Source organism: Cyclopterus lumpus, chromosome 20, assembly GCF_009769545.1.
Source record: "Cyclopterus lumpus isolate fCycLum1 chromosome 20, fCycLum1.pri, whole genome shotgun sequence".
NCBI lineage: Eukaryota > Metazoa > Chordata > Actinopteri > Perciformes > Cyclopteridae > Cyclopterus > Cyclopterus lumpus.
The window spans coordinates 8,244,101-8,265,470 of NC_046985.1; the positions used below are offsets into that span (position 1 = coordinate 8,244,101).

The window sequence follows — 21,370 nt, forward strand, 5'->3', positions numbered from 1 at the left end:
TTAAATAGTAATTGTTGTTATTGCCAAATATAACAACAAGTGGCAATTACAGGATTCCAACAATGATTTCTGCGAAACCACAAACTATAGAATTATTATCATCAATTAGAACTAAAACAGGGAAATACTGTGTGTCTGGCTGTGGGTGTTGCAATGACCTCACCCTGATACACAAGGCCTTCAGAGGGGTTGTTGCAATGAGCGCTCTGTTATCCTCTGCATCACATCCGGTCGGCTGAGAACACCTCATGACCATTTCAAAGGAATTCAAAGCACGTAGTAGCTGTATCATCATCATCATCATCACTCCTTTATCAATTGGCATACAGTATCAGTGATGTCACGATACTGGAGTTGCTAACTTCAATGCAATACCTTGAAAAATATAGAGAGCCGATACCATGTGGATTAATTTAAATTCAGAAAAGATTAATAGAAGTCCAAGTTAAATGCATCAATCTGGTGCACTTTGAAACTTGATGAAGCAGCTAGATCAATGCAGGACTGTGTGCTCTTGTAAATATTCTAATCATTAAAAAAAAAAAAAAAAAACTGTTCACGTAAGTGAGAGGAGATGAGGTTGTGTAGGCACTGCAGCGGTGCGTGTGTGTGTATATATATATATATATATATATATATATATATATATATATATATATATATATATATATATATATATATATATATAGATAGATAGATAGAGTGAGAAGCACAGCTGGAACAGGTGTATATATAATGCGGAAAATTCTGTAATGATGAATGAACGATACGAGTCTCGAGGACACGTCTTCAGTCTGTCTGTGTGTGTGTGTGTGTGTGTGTGTGTGTGTGTGTGTGTGTGTGTGTGTGTGTGTGTGTGTGTGTGTGTGTGTGTGACTTGAGTCGAAATCGTGGATTTGAGTCCCTGTGTCGGACCTGTGTAGGACATCATTGTCAAGAGACTTTTAATAATCGCCATCTGTGTTGCACTCATAAACTGCATACCATTAGCACTTTGTATCTCTCCCTCCCCACTACATCAGACAGGAGTTTTTAAAATCAACAATTAAGCCTTAGAATCCATCTAATAAAACTGTCTCTCCCTCCCTAATGGAAATCACATCAGCTGATAGTCAGTCACCTTTGACTGATATCTCACATGTCAAGTCAAATTCCTGTTTGTGCAGAAATAAAGTAGTGAACAGTAAATTAGGACATTTATTGTGACACGAGTGATGTCACATTGGTTTATTTAGGAAGTAGAACTGACACTTACCTATTCTATCTTGTTATGGGTTCATAAATTAACATGGACAGCCTGCAAAATCCAAGAGCTAAACCCTAAACTCCTTCAGTGGGATTAGCTTTCACATTCTATTGAGGTTCTCCAGGAAATAGACCAGGTCACAAAACCAATTATTTCTTTTGTATTTGGCTCTATCTCTGCAGTGTTTGGCGAGTCGGAGGACCTTGAAACTGAGCAAAAAATAAATGACCTATTGTCACAAACTGAATACAGTGCTGGGTCACAAACTGGTGCCACAGAATCACACTGATGGCAGAAACACAGAGAAGCCACTATAAGCAATGTTACGTCACCATCAGTTACTCAGAGCCTAACACACACTATGACCCAATCACACTGCAGCACACAAACAGACACGCAAGGGCCAATCTGTAATAGATTGGGGAACCTACGAAAATGTGATCCTAATGCTGAGAACACAAATATGCCTGTAAATCACTTCCCTTTGCGTGATTCAGAGTTCCTCTACCGTAAACCACCATTTTTACCACAGACTCTCATTATTGTTTTGAAGCAACAAAGAGAATTTATCGATACCGTGTTGGTAATCAGCCGTTACCACATAGGATCACTCATGTCGTTTCTCATAAGTTTCAACAAATAATTACCGCTGATAATTGTAACAATTGTGCAAATATGCAAGAGGATACTCTAAGTGAACGCACTCAAATTGTAAACAAACCTCCTGCTCATCTCATCTAGCTCGAGTTCCTGCCAGGAATAACTACAACATGCCACTGCGTATGGAGACAGGACAGATCATCGCTTTCCTGACATTAACGAAGTTCACAGGCAAGATTAAAGACCTGCTTCTTTCAAACTCATAACATCCTCTTTTGAAGCTGCTTCTGGGTTCAATTTGATGCAACCTCACTGTTTGACTAGGTACCCATTAGGCTGTGGAATTGGAAGGGGAGGGGGGGCACACAGGCAGGAAATCCGACCTCGCTGTATCTATGTGACCGGCTGCTCCGAGAATCCGGGAGCATTATTCCCCTGATTCATCCCCCAGAAATCTTTGTGGGGGGGTGTTCTTCCTCGATTTAGTATTGCGAGTGAGTAGTGCGAAATCTTGAGCAGTGATCTTCCATGCACACGTATAATGAGCTTGCAGGTTACAAGTTACCTTCGCAGACATTTGAATGAGAACTAGAAGAGACGTGGACTGGAAAAAATCTGGTCTAATCTAACAACAGCTCATTTCTCAGTTGGAAATCAGACCAAAACCTGACGCCAACAAAAAGGTTATGGACAGTTAAAATGCAATTTTCTATATTGCGCCCAAGAAACTCCCTGCCTAAAGCTAGAACACAAGTCACAAAGGAGCACCTGATCATCTCTGCAGAGGAGCCTGATATAATCCTTCCACCTCTTGAGCTAAGTCGTAAAGCACATGTCGCACAGTAAGTTATGTACAGAGCTGCGGCACAAGATTGCATTGAGGGCGTAAAGACCCCGTACGGCCTTCAGGTAGATGTCCCACGGTGGTCGAATAGTTTCCTGGCAGTAAGTGGAGCCCTTCTTTCGGAGAACAAACAGTGCAGTGTTTGAAGTGATGGGGATGACTGGAGGGGAGCTCGAAGAAATCGAGTAATGAAAAGCAGAGGTGGAACTCACTCCGTGCACATGCATAGACCACAGAGACAAAGCCCTAAATGAACTCTGGTGCTGTGAGGGACGAGCTCCCAAGGTCACGAAAACGTTCCAAGGCCAACTGAAATGTCATTTTAGTCATCCCTTTTTTTGCGGGGGGGGGACAAAAACAATGTCAATATGTTTTTGTTTTTTTAAATGTATAGCTCATCACTTTTTATTATGAAAAAAAAGAAAAAAGGCATTTGGGGAAAAATCTGAAATGTCATTTACATTAAAGCCGACTGGAGGGGCGTGTTGGTGTCCGACAGCTGGGAGGCTGATAGAGTGCCGGTGTTACACCACAGGGAACGAGAGACAAGGTAAATGTCATCGTGTCATCGGCAGACAGCCTATTTATCATGGTATTGACGAGTGGGGACCGCCGCACCAGCATCCAACTCGACCAAACTGACATTTGCAGGTATGTCTGCGTGCCGTTAAATGAGCTGCAGCTGAGCAGCTAAGTTAATTAGCCATCTAGCCAGCAAACGGACGTGAGCGGTGCACTTTCCCACGCTGAATGTTTGTTTGGCCGCTCGGACGAGTCGTGAAACAAGCGGGTTGGTAACACGTCTGCTCTGCCAATGATGGAACTTGATCGCTTCATGCAAGATTTTATCGGCTGCAGCGGACCAAAATAAATGACATTCAAATGCTGTTGGACCGTCAGTCTAATACGCATCCACTCAGCAGTGTTGTGGGTCTCTTACCAGGAGTTCGTCCATACTCGTCTGGCACTTCTCCAGGTTGATACGTTTGATGGCCACCTTCTCCTTGCGTGGTAAACAGTAGGCCGCTTGAACCACTGCTGTGGCCCCGCTCCCTAAGAAGAGACAGGAGAACAACATATTATCAGGTTGATTATGATTCGTCGCCATCTCGCCATGCTGCACATTCATTTCAGGTCATATTCACATCCTTAGGCTCGACGGGCTTCTTTTAATTGTTTGGCCCTCACTAACCCCTGTCTACATCCAAAAGTAATAGCTACTGTAGGATAATAAAGTTAACTTTAAAATCTTCCGGAGTTCAAGAAGAGTTCTGCTTTGACATCTCATCCGATTTCTCTTTGGCGCGGCTTAACCGTCTGTTCATCAATTATGAATCAGCTTTCCCAAATCCTGCCTGATGGAGCGGGTCCAATTGGGGCCGGTGACTCTGCTAAACGAGACATCTCCATCCAAACACCAGAGAGGACCAGCGCAGTCCTTGCACGATACAAACATTTAGTTTGCCGTTCATTCATATCTGGCAATCATTCTTTACAGCACCAAATACCAGAACCCAGAACATGATTGTAGCTCTCAAACCTGGAGGATTCAAGGATCCAGGTTTATTTTTCACATACACAAGTAGAATATGTAGTGACATGCAATGAAGCCTGCTCTTAAGGTTGTGTAAGAAAAAAAGAAAAGAAAAAGGATGTAAAAAAATGTATGCATTACAACTGAACAATATTACTAATTCACATATGTATTTAATGGACTTTTAAAGAGGTAGACACTTTAAGACATCATAACTTTCTACGCCACGTCTACAAGTTCGATCACAGCATCAGTGGGAGGTTTATGCTAATTTACACCACAATTTATATTCCAATGTACAAGCAAACAACACATAGATTATAACCTGATTAAATCCTAAATCCTCCAGCAGCGGGCTAATCTCTTTTTTGAATAATGTGGACAGTCAGAGTAGAAGCTTGTAATATCCTCCCCGTTGTTCCTGTTTCGTGAGAGGCGACTTTACTGGCCCTCAGTGCTCTTACTGATCGCCGTGCACGCACATGCACGCACATGCACAGCTGTTTGCACGAGATCCCTGGAGTATACACGGCAATGAGCAATGCTGGGAGCACATTATCCTCTGGCAACAGGCTTTGGTGAGTGAGTGAGTTAGTGGTGAGTCGGTCCATCTTCCTATAAGTTTTTCCTAACCTCCTGTGCCCTCTTCATAGCTATGCCCAAATATTAACAAAGTGCTCATTGCTTGGAGAGTTTAGTGGGCCAGTTGTGTATGTTGAGTTTTTTATTATTTTTTTAAAAAGGAGCTACATTAAAGAAAAACATTCTCTGATTCTAATTAAAAAGTAAAGCTGTCCCTGAAGACATAGAAGCTTTAAATTCAACTGTTTTCATTTAACATAATTATAACTTCAGGCCATATGAGAGACACAGAGAACAAAACAGCATAAACTTATTTAATAGAGCAAAGACTGAGATTAACCACAAACTCTTGTCCTCGAAAATAATCCAATAAAATTTCAATTTCCTTGGAATTTCCTGTAATTGATGGACTGTAAAGGTCACTTAAAGCCCCATGAATATACTGTACGTGAAAGCCTACTCCTTACAGCTGTAGTGGGTGCCATCTATTGACTGGAAACCTCGGACAATGTGTTGCTGGCATTGCTCAACTCCAAGTAATCACAGCTCACTCCACCATTGCACAAACTAAGGGGCTGAACAGGGCTGTAAATACATATTCCCCAGCACCTCGACCAGCAGCAATACCAAACAAACCTCTGGAGGCCGGCCAGTGATGAGGAGCTCAGCCTTGGACGGACCACTGGGAGCCGGTTGCCCTGCACACTCTGAAGTGTAAATTCCTCCAAACAAACAGCCAGTCGTCAGGGGTAGCTGAACAAGCTGGAGAGCATATGTGCTTATATGAGTTTGGAGCACACAAGGTCAAGGGGCACCAAGGCCCTGCAAGCCAATTAGACTGAACACTGGCCAGTCGGAAACTTGAGGAAACGCAGCCCTAATGCTCTTTGATATGTTCTACTTCCTGGCGTAGCACAAGGATCTGATCGGAGTAGTCGTGTCTCTTATATTTGGATGTAGTGACATGATTATTAAATATTTCACATGGCCTTTGAGGTTTTAACCAAAGCTGTAAATGGTTTCGATTATGCTATGATGCACACAGAGGGAACGCAGAAAGTCTTAGCTTATAAAATAAGCCACACTTTCACTTCTCTGCCATTCTCACAGACAAAAATCATCACCAACCTCTCCGTCCGAAACGGGAGGAAGCCCACAAAAGAGCCATCCTCACAAAAGGAGAGCACTGCAGCAGCGCCAGAGCTTTTGAAAAAGTCTAGCCGACGTCAAATCTGCTAAACAGTCTGGCACCGACATGAAAGCTGCGGATCGTGCAGTCGGTTTTCTTTTATCTTTTGTAAATTACTTCATAAATGATCAGATTACAAACAGAACAGGAATCAGGAACAGATTTTAAAAAACTACTTCAACATTCTTCCAGGGGCACAGACACAAGATTTGACTTGTTTTGAAAGTGGACGGCTAAATCATATCTATATATTAAGTTACCACATTAGGCGAAATCAAATGAAGATGATCCAGCTTGCTAGAAATATGGTGTGTTGACGTAGCCGAGGATTATTAAGTTATGGCGCCTTTTGGTTTGCCGATTTCCATTTGTTGCCATGTTTGACTTAAATTTCTTATTTTATAGTGTTAACATTTTAAGATAAACAGCCTAGAGAGAAAGAACCTGCTCCTCTTTCTCCGTTTGTGTCGGAAGCTAAATAAAACCCCAAAACATGTCAAGAAAACTTCTAAAAAACCCCAACCATGTACTAGATGTAAAGATCTACTCTCGATAGTGAAACAGGTTGCAGACTGGGTGGGACAAGTTGATCACTATGTGGGGAAAACATTGACACAACAATTATGATCTTTGGAAAAAGCAGCCAATGTTTTCTGTAAGCATGTTTCCTCAAAACAAGTCCCATGAGCATTCTACTATAACCTGCTAATTAGTGAATGGGTCGTGTCAGAGTTTTTTCATCACAATGAACATAACTGTTTAGCTATAAATACTCCATGAGGGTGTGCCATCAGAGTGTGACTTCACCCCCAGGTCGGAGCCTAATCCACCCACTGAACACCAGAAAAAGTGGCCGAGGGGCTAAGAGATGAAACCAGCTTCCACATGACGAGCTTGGACGACAGCGATATGACATGTGGCACTGAATTTGATGGATTTACTGTTTATCAGACCATAAATGAGTCAAGAATCACACCCAGCCAGTCCCACTGCTGAAACACTACTTTGAGTTATCTCTGAATCAGCCTTGCAAGGTTAGGGCTCATTCAAAGCAGTAGATGACATTTTGAGCCATTTTCATGTGATGCAGATCTTTATAAATAACAACAACAACAGCATTTACGTGTTTCATCACAGTACAGACATATTGTTTAGTTTATAAGCGTTAAAAGAAAAACATGTTACTTGCGAGCTGACATGTTTGCCCTTTAAGAAGAAGTTGACGTCCGAGTGTGGCATGTTTGCATTCCTCCTATTCGTGTGCAGCTCTGAAGTCTATTAAACAAGATAGATCGCAAAACAGAAAAATAAGTGCACAAAGCCACAGCATTGCACTTAAAAAGGTGCGAGATCGGGAGCATTTCGATTGGCTCTCAACAAGGCGAAAGCAAGCCGGCGGCTCGCGACTAACAGCGCAAACAATGGCGAAAGTGCCGCCTGAGTGAACAGTGTTTACCTGATGAGGAACCGGAGGTGCTACACCGTGTATGGAGCGCGCTCGCATGCAGGAACATGGCTCAGATACCAACACAGAGGGAGAGCACCGTCATTCTCTGCTCAGGTAGACATTACCTCCTCTACATCTTTATAGATGGAATAAAGTTGTTTGCTGCCACCTCTTTTAATTAAAAACTATTCAAGCAGCTCAAAGAGCTTTAAAATACCATGAGGCAATTTAAATGTGTTCTTGCTCATGAGATGTATAATCCTCATAATGATACCTCACATTATGAGCTAATATTGGCCCCATGAAGAGGTGAACATATTTGACTTGGTAACATCCACTGTTCTAGTTACTTTTTCATATAACAATATTATATCAGATTAGCAAGGCCTTGAATTCGCTCCTCAATGGAGGAGGTCACCAGCAGTGGCAGCACCTCCCAGTTCGTCTTTCCTGCCCTCACCAGGCCAGTTTGGTGCCTGACATCAATCGTCTTTTAACTTATTTCCTCTGCATACCTGGCTGACAGTCAACATATTAGCAATATTCTAAAAAATAATCTGGCCTAAACTTGAAATTGACATAAAATTACAGAAATATTGCCCGAGGACAACATCATTGTTTTGTTTTTTTACGATCTGAGGGACAGGACAAGCAACAGGGAGGAAAAGTGGTTGCCGGTGGATACGAACAGTGGGAGCAGAAAGTTCCCAGTCCACATTTGCCAACATGAAGGATCTGAAGTCTGACCCAGAATGAGAAAGCAAGCTGTGTTTTGTATTTCTTCCAATGAGCTCTGTCTAGTAAGATCCCATGTTCACTGCAGTGAAGTGTGTGCGAACCATGTCATAACAAGTCCTCTTTCCCTGGGGAAGTTACCAAAACAATAGCTCTGGGCATGCTGGGTATGCAGGGCCATCCTCAGACCACCACCCTTCCAGCTGAGCTGTAGGCCACATCATACAGCATCTCCAACCGTTTCTGTTGGAATGGTGACCTGAGGTGGCTTTAGGTCTGCAAGCCTCTCTTAGTACCTGTTAAAAGGGTTTGAATGCTGCGTAACCAATTAGAACTGAAACTGTCACTCACTCCATCAATGTATAGCAACAGAATAATTACCCACATTGTTTGTTATATTTTGTGTGTTGGTCAGACAAAATTCGCAATTTGATGCCATCACCGACCTGAATATATATATTTAATGGATTGTTAGCACTTTGTGCTGGGAAAACAGGAAGGTCTCTTTGCCCCAATCGCAATTTTTTTTCAAGTATGTGCACATACTGTACCGTACCACACAGACTAAAAATTACCAATATAAAGAAAAACACACTTTAAATCAGTGATGTCGTAAGCAGTTCAAACATCAGTACCACTGCACGTCATGATGGAGAGACGAACGCATGTTACCTAAAAATAATAAAAAATATTTTTATATTAAAAGCAGCCTGGACACATTTGAAGTACTGAATACTGCAATTGTGTTTACCCACCCTCCTCCCTGAATACACACTCTAAAACACCACCACCCACCCCTGACCTCGAGAATATACCAACCGAACATTTACCCACACTATCAACTTAAAAGCTTGAGCAATTTCTTTGGCAAATTAAGTTACTAAATTCTCCCTACTGAGGCTTCTATCTCATGAGCTTTTCCAAGAGTAGTTAAATTATGTCCTGTGATTTAGAAAAGGGAGAAACGTTTGTGATGTCAAATGTCAAGCTGTAACCTGAGGAATGGAGCCTGGGAACACAGCCTCACACAGAGGGTTCTGCTAATTTAGATGATGGACAAGGCAGACCAACCCCTTCAGACTTAAGGGTGCAACTGGTGATCAGTTCCTCTGTCATTTACCCTGAGCATTATGTAGTCAAACCTCGAAAACAACCAAACCAGTTTTAAACCGATGCTGACAATGCGCGTCGCACGCTGCGTAGGAAAGGGCCACAGAACTGGCTTCTATACAAGGGGGGCTTTATCTGTGTGCATGCTAAATTGCAGGGCGTTATCTTGTGGGGGGGCCACAGAACAAACCTTCCAAGAAAATGGGAATGTAGACATTTTTAAAAAACAAAAAGGTTAATTAAGAGCCTGCAGAATGAACCCTCTATAAACACAGATTCCCTGTAGAGGAAGCAGGCACCACTTAGGTAAAAGTAAACCAGAGCCAAAAACTAACAGATTTGAGCGGACAATACTTTGCTTGTATGCTAAACACTCCTCTTTATTCTCCTTACGGAACAAAGTCAGCCAAAGGTAGGACATGGTCAGGTATTTGTGGAGGAGAACGATTCAGGACCTCTAAAGTAATTGCCGTCATTCCTCAGGCCAGCCAACCTGCAAGCCATTCTCTGGACAGCCCAAGGCTGAACATGGCACAGGAAAGGTGTAACAGGCCTCCTGTCACACTGGACGAAATGTGGCCATGCAAAGCAATAATTGTGTTGTAAAAAGAAATACCTTCCAGGCGGACTGGAACATAAATGGATTCATTCAGGCAGTAAATCGCCCGAAACGATACCCTACTCCGGGAAGGAAGTCTAATCTCTGGACTCTGCACCAGCAACACGAGTGTTTTGGAAAAAGTTCTGTGCTTGAATATCCAGTGAACTGTATTTTAATTGGGAATGGGCATGAACACGCACACGCACGCGCACACACAGTTTAAGTGTCTCCGTTAGTGGTGGCTGATGTGATTTAGCATTACAATACAATAGTGTTATCCCCAAATAAAAATATACATTTGAGAATATATATATATATATATATATATATATATATATATATATATATATATATATATATATATATATATATATATATATTCCAGCAAATAGTCCGCGCCTGACAAGGCAGTAACGTTATGACGCTCGTTTACGACCTCCGCACAGCCCCAGCGGACGGGGGTAATCGCTCTGCCTGGAAACATTTCACAAGTCACAGCACCGCCCGGCTGCGATTGCCAAGTTGCAAAACGTGATGAACCTAACATCGCTCCAGAGTAAGAAGAAGATGCATTCTGCTCGCTTTACACTCTGGAGATATCGGAGCCAGCGTCCGCAGTGACGAGCCTCCTCGTTACGAAGCCAACGGCAGAAATGATGTCGGTTGACACATACGTTAAGCTAACAAGCTCGGGATCACATACCAATCACCTCGTGGAGCTCATAATCATCTTTGTTGATGGACCAGGTTTGGGCGCTCAGGTCCTCCGACATGGCTGAGGAGTGTGCTGAGGCCGTCCTGTCTTCAGAAAGCTGGTGAATCCAAAGACTGTGTAAAAAGATGTCAAAGTAATCCAAACAGGACCAACAAGGGCGACACTTCCCCTTCTTATCGAATCCTGCAGCACTCCTGTCATTCCCAAAGTTTGACACGAGCGTAGCGGCCCCGCCTACTGCATTCCGACTGAGCACATTTAGACCTTCCTGGCGGACATATTGAGTGTGGGACCGCAAAAAGCTTCAGAATGGGCATTCAGGAGGAAACTACCGGTGCCGAAAAATACAACAACTGTTTAATAACGTGAGCTACAAACATCGAGACTTTTGCCCAAAATGATATCTGTGAATTGTACTTTCTATGTAAAAGCTGGTGCTTCAACGACTGTGCAAATATTAGGTAAAAAGGGTAAAAAACCTATGGGTGAAACAAGCCCATAAAACGAGTCAAGCCTTTGGGTTCCGCCACACTTTTAATGGCGGGCTGCTGTACAGTACAGAGCATATACATTGTGCCTAGAGTTCAGCCTTGCAGGCAATCCTTCTTCTCCTAAAGCAAACAAATCAAATATGTGTTGCTCACATTAACTCACGTCACTCTTGATCCTACCTAACCCACAACTATTTCATTCATTTGTGCACGTTCAGTTATTAAATAAATTGGGAAGATCTACCTGACAGGCTATACTCGGGGAAGAAAATGTCGGTTAGACATTTGAAAAGAGGCGTGTTGCTATAAGACTATCCTGTCCTCTGATTGGACAGTACACACATACACTGCCCTATGATTGGATGCTCATTCTTTAACTGTAAAATGTACCGAATCTTTTTTTACAGCATTCAATTAGCGACACCTCTGTTGGTTAATTGTATAACATGCAGGACTTGCACAATCGTGACACATGGTGGAGAAGATCAGAACATACTGTACTTTTGTTACAGTACAAATGTTTTTTGTTGTTGTTTTTTTACATAAAAAGGAAAAGACCCTTGAAAAATGTGTTACAATCATTTTTGAGGAAATAATATTCAGGCCATTTATTCAATGTAGAATTAATTCACTTTAATAAACTATTATGAAAAGACCATATCAAAAGTACAAAATCAAATGTAAAGACGTTGAAACGGACAAAGAAAGGCACGTGTCAGCAGTCATTGAAATTGAACAAGTGGAAGACTCACAATCACAATATCTCTTTCTTTTAAGCTACAATCTCACCTCGAAGTTGACTCATAAGAGGAAGTGGCCAGCGCAAGGAAAAAAACACAGATCTATCATAGAGCATTTACAGACTGACCCGAAAACAAACTCATCCTTTTGGCCTATATTCACATAAATACAACACAGTGGCAGGCACAACTTGTGTTATTTTTTAAACATAATAACGGCTGGGTGCAGTGAGAACTTTGCTGATATTTGGTATCCTTGGACAGCTTGAGTTTCATAGTGACAATATCCAGAAATACTTTCCACCACATCCTGTTCGCCTATACTCTCCCCAATACACCACAGTGGCAGGCACAACTTGTGTCATAGAAAACACAAATAGTTTCCAACATAATATACACTCTATATCGTATAAACTCAGTATTTGTTGTACAGGACGTCAATCACAATAGTATATACTTTTAACCTGTAAGATTTGGTCATTATCCAAACCCGCATTAATAGAATAAAAAATGGAACCTTTAAACACAATTGACTGCCCGGTCCATGGTTATGGCAGTGAGAGAACCTTCGCCAGCCGTATCCAGAACCAGGCCTGTGTGCAAGGCCGAGTGTAGTCGCATATGGTGAGGAAGCGTAGGATGCTGGGGAACTGCTTCTTCATTGGCTTGTAGATAACTGGAATAAGCCGTTTACTTTGAGCTCCTCAACAGAGAGAGAGAGAGTGAAAAAAGTAAGTTCCATTCATGCACAGGCATATGTCAGATAAAGGAAGCTGTTCAACATAAATGCAACTTACCGGGACAGAGACTGAGAGCAAACTTGGTCTGAAAATCACAGGCATCACTGTCGAGGTATTCATCAGAAATCACCACCACCATCCTCTTACACCTGCCCAGATGGTCACATAATAGCGAATGTAGAAATGAGGGAGATCTTAAGACAGAAAATGTTGATTTCTTGCTCTCGGGTGGCTTTCTCTATGTAAATTCAAAACGAAACCGTTAATAGGAAAAAATTAGCTTTCTGCTACAACTGAAACTTTCACATCTTTTGTGTCTGGGAACTTTCCATTTAAAATGTTTTTCCCCGTACAGATTATTAACAGATCCACTGAAGGTAGAATATATTGTGTTATATACTGTGAATAAGCAATACAAAGTGTTGCATGCAAACAATACCGTAGAAAGCACAAGATCACGCAGACGGGACTGTCCTTTGGCCTCCCCGTTTGTTTGAACTGGGCAGATAAACAGAACAAACACGGTTAGCGCGTGTCGATGCCCCACCTTTTCTCAATGAGTTCACTCGTGATGGTCCACACACAGGAGCCCGGGAGGACATCTCGGTCGAACACGCACAGCTTCAGCTTGTACTCGGTCTGTTCCAGCTCGCGGATCATCTCACGGACAAACTCAAAGTCCTTCTGGCAGTAGCAGATGAAGGCATCAAACCGCTCAGGAGCACCTGGATTCAATTCAGTTCGATTAAATTCAATAACGCATGTTTATTCCACAGAAGCAAAACATGAGCAGGATGAGGAAAACACATGACGACGCAGCTGTGCAGCCACAAGTGATCAGAGAGATTCGGATTAGAAAACGTGTTTGAGCTTTTGCTGTGAAGAAAATACTGCTGCTATCACTCTCTCAAATCTGACTTGAACTAATGTAGGCGCTATGATGACTGCATTGCAAAGTCACAAATGTATAATATCTTCGTCACCACGTGATATTTAGGGGGTCATGAAGACTTGTCATGAAGAGCCTGATAGGTCACATGGAATTTTGTTTTAACCGTTAAAAACTATTGATTGTTGGCGACCTATTATTGAAGGTTTCTAGTTATAACCTGTTGTCTTGCAGTTAGACAAACAACAGCTGTGCAGTCGCCCTCTAACAAGTCAGACACAACATATGTAAACCAACTTTAAGCCTAAACATTGATCATAACATTGAAGACCGCTCAAAGTGTATTCTGACTGGAACACAATCTGACACTGTCCGACAATTTACTCATGAACAGTGGTGGAAGAAGTAGGCCAGTCCTTTAATTAAGCAAAAGTATCAATACGATATCATCTAAATGTACTTACCTATTTACGTTTAATCAGCAATATATAGTCATTATCCAAAATAGCCTCATTTAGAGTGTTAGAACATGATTAATAAAGATGTATTAACATGTAGTCAACATTGTATTGCTGCAGTTGGTTTGTTATTTACTTGTGGGCCTCATCAGATAAATGTAGTAGGGTAAAAGTACAATATTACCACAATAGAGGCTTGTATAAAGTTGTCATTATGGAAATATTCAAGTTAAGTGTTTTTTTGCACATTTTCACCACTTTTGTAAATGTACTTTGTTTGATCACAAACACTGACCCTCGTGGTGGTCCTGCAAGGTGATGCCAATCCTCTCTGAGGTGCGAGGGAAACAGCTGTCCACCTCCGGCACCTGCAGTGGGGGCTTTGAATTCTTCTTCTGGTTCTCACCATACTTCCTGACATCCTCATCTGGTAGGAAAACAAAATATGTTCACGCACACACGCAAGTTTGCAAACAATAAGTTGGTCCAGATGTTATAAAAAGTTTTTTGTTTTGTTTTTTTTGCCCAAATATGTTGCAATACTGAGATTTTTTCACTGATTTTTTTGCAATTCAGACATGTGAATCACTTCCTGGAGTAGCGTACAGCGTGCAGGATGGGCGATGAAAACAGACTCATCCTATATAAATTAGCCCCTCTTATGTCGGCCACCTGTACCCATGAGATACGCATTTAATCCCACTTTCCAAATGACACCAACGCACCCATCAGAGGACGCAGATCCTCCACGATGTCTCTCCTCTCCACCTCCTCCAGGATGGACAGCAGCTTCCCGACCGTCGCGTCTGCGCAGCGGGCCTGCCAGTCCTCAAAGACCGACTCGGTGGGACTTTTGGACGCCTCGTAGTTCTTGATCTCCAGGTAATTGAAGCCCATGGCCTCCGCCACGGCCATCCAGTCCGCCGCCACTGCGTTCCTGGGGTTGAGGTACAGACCCAACTTTTTGCGCACGCTCATGTTCAGCGCCACGAGAGGAATCGTCCACAGGTCGAACTCTGAGTCGAAGCAAGCCATGTTCCAAAAAGTGTCTTTAGTTAAAACAACACAAATCAGGGGAACATTGTGGCGAAAGTCCGGCGTCCAAAGCCTACCTGTCAGTGGTAACAGGAGGAAGTGATGACAAATGCTGCGTACCGCGTCACGAGGAGGAGGAGCTACTGGACCTCCAGACACCAAAGAGCGCGCTTCCACAACACGAGAGTTGTCATTATGAAACTTAAGACACATTATGTTTTGTTGATGAGTGAAACGGCTTGCAATAGTGGGAACGAGAGGAACATTTTTGTTGGAAATATAGTTGTATTCTGTTCCCTTGTTTTGCGTGACGCCACATTCATAACTGTCACTGACAGATCTTCTTCCTTTAATCAGATGCAATATAAAAAGCAGAACAATGTGGACATTACCTCATTGCAGAGCAAAATCTCTTAAAGTAGCTATTTTATTTTATAACTGCCACACATACCCCTGAAAACGAATACAAAAAGGGGGGAATTGTACATCCAAACAGACATAAGAAAGAACTATCTAGCAGATAGATGTTCCACAGCATCAAACTAAAAGAGCCCATTGTGGCTTTAACAATTGCTACAATCTAACGGGAAACAAGGCCATAGAAGGTGCTTTATTGGGGCTATTTATCTCAAGAGCTGATGGCGAACAGCTCAGTCATGTTCAAGTGTTCGAGCAGAACAAGCATTTCCTCAAATCCTCATCGGACAACTTCCCTCTAACAAAACAACAGATTTTACAGCGACAGTCCAGTTCTTTGCGTCACTGGAGCTTCCATCCTCTGAGCATCCGTCCACGTGTTCAGTGTTTGCTTTCAGACAGGTTTACAGGTTTTTGCTTCTGGAGAAATAGAAATCAATGCCTCGGTCTTGATGCTGTTTGGGAGTGTGAGATGGGCCCTTCTTTCCTCTTGGTGAAGGCCCGGTGCCACTCTGACAAAAACAGGACAACAAACATTTGCCTTTACTGTGATGATATCAAAAAAAGACAGATGCCATTTACAGTTTCAACTATTACGTTTTCTTGTTTGCCAGAGGTGGCATACATATTCAGATCCTTAACTTGTGTATAAATACGCACTTACAATTAAAGTACTGCATTCAAAATCATACTTTAGGAAGTGAATGTTGCTGACGATTGACTTTTACTTAAGTATCAAAGGTAATAGTACTCGTTCTGCAGAATAATGGCTCAAGTGAGTGATATATTATTATGTTAGATATTATTATTGTATAGATTTTAAATTAAACAATTTGAGAAGTTTATTGGGAAAATCTCTCCTTGCTCACTGCTATTGAGAGACTTTTGTACAGAGTGGCAAGAAAAAAAGGTTAAGTATCAAACTATATTGTATTTACAAGCTTAACATAAATAGGTTTAGGCTAAATCAGTCAGAAAGAAAAGTACAACATATCGTGGTGTATAGTGGAGTTGACGTACAAAGTAAAATATCTAAGTACAACAAATTGTCTCCATAGTAAGTGCAGTGCTTGAGTAAATGCTTTCCCAGCAGCAACGACTAATCATACTGTCCACTTCCCTTTTCTCCAACACTCACCGGCTTCTTGTTAACGTGTCGGCTCCATTCAGGCGCCATGACGATGGGGGTGGGGTAGGTCTCACCAAGGGACACATGAGCATGCGACAGCGAAGCGGTGCCGAGGGTCCAGGGCGCGTGCACGTCGGCTCCCTTGATCCCCTGCAGCTCAGGAACCCACTGCCGCACATAGTCGCCCTAAAACAGAGGCGTGTGTAACCGAAACCCGTCAGTGACTGACATCTCCACATCACAGCTTCCTTCACATTTCCCTGGTTCCATCACCATCATGTGACAGCAAACATTGGCAAGCTCAACACAAATAATAATACAACGCTTACGTTGTTGTCGTAGTCGAGGCCTTGCTTTATCATGTTGAACTTCCTGTTCTCTCTGGGGTCATTCCCTATGCCAGCGCTGTACAGCCAGTTCCCATAGTTGCTGCAGACATCATGGTCGATCTTAGGAGGAACATTTTTAATTAAGAAGCCAAGGCTCTTGTGAGTATCATCATCTCAGTTGTCAATAAATTAATCAATTTATTTCATGTATTCAAAATACAAATCCTTTTTGTTTTTTTATTTAAAACCATCTTAAAACCGACTTACCAGAAGGTATTCAAACAGCTCCGCTCCCATCCTCCAGTCCAGGCCCAAGTCTTTTGTGAGGAAGCTAGCAACATTCTGCCGACCTCTGTTGGACATAAAGCCTGTCATTGCCAACTCTCTCATGTTGGCATCCACGAAGGGCACTCCTGTTTGTCCTTCTGTAATTACAAATCATACGTAACTTCTAATGCACTGTATCCTTTTAAACACAAATTCATTTTTCACTATGGAATATTTGGTGAACTTTGAGGAAAAATGGTGCAAACCTTTCCAAGCATTGAACAGCCTCATGTCTTTTTTCCATGGAACAGATTTGTCTTGGAGTCCTGAGAAAATTAACGTGAGCTTTACATTCATTTATAGTGTGTTAGAAAAATATATTTGTTGAAAATGTGCTAATTTGACCTTTAATCTGAAACAGTTTGTTTCCATACTTGACGCCTACAAACTTAAAGTAATCCCTCCACAAAAGTTCAAAAATGACCCTGAAACACAGCAATAAAGACACATTTGTAATAGTTGTGACTATTTCATTTCTATTGTTTTGTGTCTCACTCTTCTCCAGACTCACCAGTATGTGCTCTGATTGGCTGTTCGCTCCTTTTCATACTGCTGGAGCTGATGATAAATATACCTGGGTGAAATGCAACCCATCGCCAGCCTGCAGAACGCCAGAGGAGTACCGTGAGTGACATATTTATAGGTATGGAACATTAAACTCTCGTAGGCATTCAGCAGTAGAGGATATTATACAATAACACTCACCAAGGTGCGAATTTAGTGGAATAATCCATCCCAATCAAGCCATTACGTGTCTCCTTGTAGGTCGCAACTGCATCCTGCAAAACAGAAAACCTATATTTATGACACCTATAATACATCCCCTTATGAGTTTGTTTGTTTGCCATTTTATAAGCAGCAAACTAGTGCCTGTTTGTAATGATGTTGTACTCACAGTGTCCCAGAAATAGTGTTTGAGTCTGGCCAGAGCTGGACTTTCACCACCACTGCAGGGGAAGGCTGATCGAGGATCAGCCAGAGGGTCTAGGAGAATAAAACAAGAGAAGAATTTCAGCATCCGAACGATTTCCTACATGTTAAATTGTCCCCGATGTGCATTAAGACACGCAGAATCATAAAAGCTTCATCTTGTACATTGAAATCGAGCCGGTCGGCTTACTCGCCGGCACTTAATGACGAAATCTGTGCTCAGCAGTCTGCCTATTGAATTCTGAAAGTAGCAGCAGCGTCAATTTACTTAATAGAAGCGCTGCATGAAATGAGCACTTTACGCTCCCTGATTGCCAGCAGCATGTACAGACATTTATGCAAAAATCAAATAAGCACACAAAATAAATACACAGTAATTTATTGTCGTGATACTGATACATACACTGGTGCACATTTCAGCAAATTCACATTACACAAAGACACAAAAGGTAAAGTGCAAGATTGTATGAATTAATCCCATTTGGATATAGAGCAGAAAAGACATTATTCACCTGTCTGTTCCAGGTCCTCTGCTGTAGGAATGGCTCCTTCCTCCAACCCCTGGGGGAGAGGCTTCAGCTGCTCAGGGGTTGGGAGCAGAGGCCTCACCCTGCTCTGGGTCTCTGCTGCCTTCCTGAACTGAGTGTACACATCAGGCAGCCTAACGAACCAGGGAGGAATGCTCTTAACTGGTATCTCCAACAAAACTGCCAGAAATCAGGACCTCAAGCAGAACATGGATGCCTCGTCCCAGGCAAGCCATATCCTTTCTCACCTGGATATGTGGAGAAATGGAAGATCATCTCTGTGGTACAGCGTCGACCCCCAGCAGGTGTGAACTTTGACCTTCATCTGTGCACAGACATCCTTCACTCGTTTCTCGACATTGAGTTCTTCCGAGGCCACCTGGAACATGAGTCCATGAAGAAACATCTGTCAAAATTACGTGCGGATCTAACTAAAACGTGATCGCTTCAATAAGAGAAAGACTGTTTGAAACTACCTCTTCGTGGAACGCCACTGTGCTGACAGAGCCCAGTTGCTTGATGAGTTCTACAACTACCTCCTCCGGCTTACCTCGTCTGACCACGAGGTTGCTGTCACACACAAATAAAACCACACACATACACACTAAATAAGTTCCAGTCCATGCAAGCTGCATCCTGGGTAAAGCGCTAGCAACTTCCCTCTTACTGACATGAAAGGATTATGGCAACAGTGTGTGCCGGACCCATGTTAACATCAACATAACCTTCTATAAAGGTCAGGTGTGTCCTGATCCTGTTGCAACTGAATCAATTAAATCATATGTATGTACAAGTGTATGTGTAACAATAACATATTGCATGAGTTCATCATCACTTGTTCTTGTTAAGAGATTATGTTTTTTGAAATTCTAACAAAGACAGATCTACACCGTGGAGATATTCAGCAACATAAATAAAGCAGTAGAAGACACACAAATGGAGGTTATATACAGGATGACCGATGAACGAAAAACTGTTTAGTTACCTGCCCTTGTTGAGCAGTGTGTTTCTGAGGTCCCTGATGCTCTCCAATAAAAAGCGCAGGCGGAAAGGCCCAGTCTTTGGTAGGTTGTAGTTGTATGTTCCCACATAATGTCTGGGGTCGAAGCAGTACAGTGGGACAATGCACTCTGCATTTCTTTGAGCCCAGTGGAAAAGCTGCATGCAAAGAGTACAAAGTATGGGAAATACAATCATCTCTTAGGGAAGGTGGCCATGGCCTAATTGCAACAAACGCTTGAAACAGTCAATTTAGTTATTTGAGCAAACTGTTTTCGAACAACAAATGTGCACTGCTATGGTTAACAACTACACCATGCCAGCTTATATAGAAAACAGAAAACCTGACATCTAAATAGCTGTTTCAGACACTAAAAGTAAACAAATGAATTTTCTTTTCAGTTTGGAAAATAATGTCTTTTATTCTGGAAATCGCAACCGGAAGTTGTAACGTTACATGTAGCTAACGTTAGATGTCAACTTTCTCCAGTGTGGCAGTTGTTGTCTAAAGGGCCAGGGGATAAAAAGTAGGATTTTTAAAAATACAATCTGTACAGTCATTTAACTGTGAAGAAGAGGCTTTAAAGTCGCAAAGAATAAACACCGGAAGTAGCGTTGTTGTTGCTGCTGTTGGCGAAACAAAACTAACTTGATGCTAACAAACCTACTAAGCTAGCTGAATAATATGCTCAAAATGTTCTCGCAAATACAAGCAAATTGTACACGCAAGCGCACAACATTGATGAGACACGTTCAGTTGTCGGTTAAATAGGTGCTCTGAAGTTAATTAACGACATGACGTTATAAGTGTATAGGCTCGTAAGAGATTCATAGTCTTACCTCATTGTCGTGGAGACGCAAGTCGTTTCTCAGTAAACATATGATTGTACGGGAGCTAGACATACTTATGGTTTACAGTGTGGCATTAATAGTCGAAGTTCTCGGTGTGTGAGAGCAGATCCTCCCTGTCCTCAGTGCCTGCTGCTCGGGCAGAGAGCTTCCGACACGTTGTCAGACACGTTGTTACAAAACATCAGGTTATGTAAGGGGTTCAACAGCTGCCTCAAGCTGTGTGCTGTGTATGTGTATATGTATATGTATATACATATACATATACATATACATATATATATATGTATATACATATACATATATATATGTGTTGTGTATATATGTATATATATATATATATATATATATATATATATATATATATATATATATATATTATTTACAGTATTCCTTTGTTTACTGAAGTGGCTCACATTTTACCTGTATCATACATACATACATCAAATAATATATATATATACACAGACACACACACACACTCGCAGGTCCGCCTCATTTCTATACATTTTTACATGAGGGGGTTAAGAATATTAGTTATTCAATATAATAGATTCAGTACACCACCACCCATAATTCATGGCAAAGCTGTTGTTTGTGTACCTAATAAAGTGTATATTAAATCCAATCCATTTTATTAGCAAGTTAAATTGTTACTGTCCATTTGAAACTAAAAGAATAAAGAAATAAATAAAACAACTGCAAAAGGGGATTTTGAAGCATGGGATCATCATTAATACATAAATAAAATGATGAGCTAAAAAAAGGATCAATAATTCTCTTTTTTTAGGGGAGAATCAAAACATTAGACTGAAAAAGTTTTTTTTTTTAAATTGGATTATATACTATTATTATATAATAAGGTATACATCAGATAATGTAGTGCCAAAATAGGTATTAGCTCCGA

General features: G+C 41.7%; 3 protein-coding genes across 7 annotated transcripts in view; all 3 read right to left on the reverse strand.

Moving 5' to 3' along the window:
* The window catches only part of oxsr1b (oxidative stress responsive kinase 1b), a 36,752-nt gene extending 25,183 nt beyond the window's left edge, over positions 1–11,569 (reverse strand). Inside the window, exons 1-2 of one of the 3 annotated variants that reach the window (XM_034560059.1) lie at positions 10,592–11,569; positions 3,631–3,743 (exon numbers count right to left, since the gene is read on the reverse strand). In XM_034560059.1, the coding sequence (XP_034415950.1) occupies positions 3,631–3,743; positions 10,592–10,661 (183 nt within the window). In that variant the 5' untranslated portion in view covers positions 10,662–11,569. Of the gene's footprint in view, positions 1–1,255; positions 1,540–3,630; positions 3,744–4,549; positions 4,646–10,591 lie in introns of those variants that run through there. The other 2 variants (XM_034560060.1, XM_034560061.1) reach the window with 2 other exon arrangements.
* A 118-nt stretch (positions 11,570–11,687) lies between these two features.
* myd88 (MYD88 innate immune signal transduction adaptor) lies at positions 11,688–15,051 on the reverse strand. 3 transcript variants are annotated; one of them, XM_034560062.1, is made up of 5 exons: positions 14,647–15,051; positions 14,217–14,348; positions 13,122–13,299; positions 12,632–12,723; positions 11,688–12,537 (listed from the first exon to the last, which is right to left on the reverse strand). In XM_034560062.1, exons 1-5 carry the CDS (start codon positions 14,954–14,956, stop codon positions 12,383–12,385), a joined length of 867 nt encoding a protein of 288 aa, XP_034415953.1. In that variant the 5' UTR covers positions 14,957–15,051; the 3' UTR covers positions 11,688–12,382. The 3 variants fall into 3 exon arrangements, 2 of the variants coding, with proteins under 2 accessions (XP_034415953.1, XP_034415954.1); XM_034560063.1 differs by having other exon boundaries at positions 11,713–12,534; positions 14,647–14,975; XR_004611715.1 differs by lacking the exon at positions 11,688–12,537 and having other exon boundaries at positions 13,014–13,299; positions 14,647–14,975.
* Positions 15,052–17,859: 2,808 nt separating this feature from the next.
* cry-dash (cryptochrome DASH) lies at positions 17,860–20,655 on the reverse strand. Its single transcript, XM_034560064.1, has 7 exons — positions 20,455–20,655; positions 19,601–19,773; positions 19,092–19,185; positions 18,864–18,994; positions 18,601–18,749; positions 18,054–18,142; positions 17,860–17,937 (listed from the first exon to the last, which is right to left on the reverse strand). Exons 1-7 carry the CDS (start codon positions 20,515–20,517, stop codon positions 17,860–17,862), a joined length of 777 nt encoding a protein of 258 aa, XP_034415955.1. The 5' UTR covers positions 20,518–20,655.
* Positions 20,656–21,370: the final 715 nt, after the last annotated feature.

Bases quoted from the DNA above. Each gene is read 5' to 3' on its own strand.
- myd88 (XM_034560062.1), bottom strand. From the start codon at position 14,956: ATGGCTTGCTTCGACTCAGAGTTCGACCTGTGGACGATTCCTCTCGTG. The intron at 12,724-13,121 runs GTGGGGCATCGA...CCATCTGGGCAG, and splicing joins AGTGAACTCATTGAGAAAAG to GTGTAAGAGGATGGTGGTGG. The intron at 12,538-12,631 runs GTAAGTTGCATT...CTCTCTGTTGAG, and splicing joins TGCTCTCAGTCTCTGTCCCG to GAGCTCAAAGTAAACGGCTT.
- cry-dash (XM_034560064.1), bottom strand. From the start codon at position 20,517: ATGTCTAGCTCCCGTACAATCATATGTTTACTGAGAAACGACTTGCGT. The intron at 19,186-19,600 runs GTAACTAAACAG...TGTGTGTGACAG, and splicing joins ACACTGCTCAACAAGGGCAG to CAACCTCGTGGTCAGACGAG. The intron at 18,750-18,863 runs GTGAGAAAGGAT...CTGGTTCGTTAG, and splicing joins CCATTTCTCCACATATCCAG to GCTGCCTGATGTGTACACTC.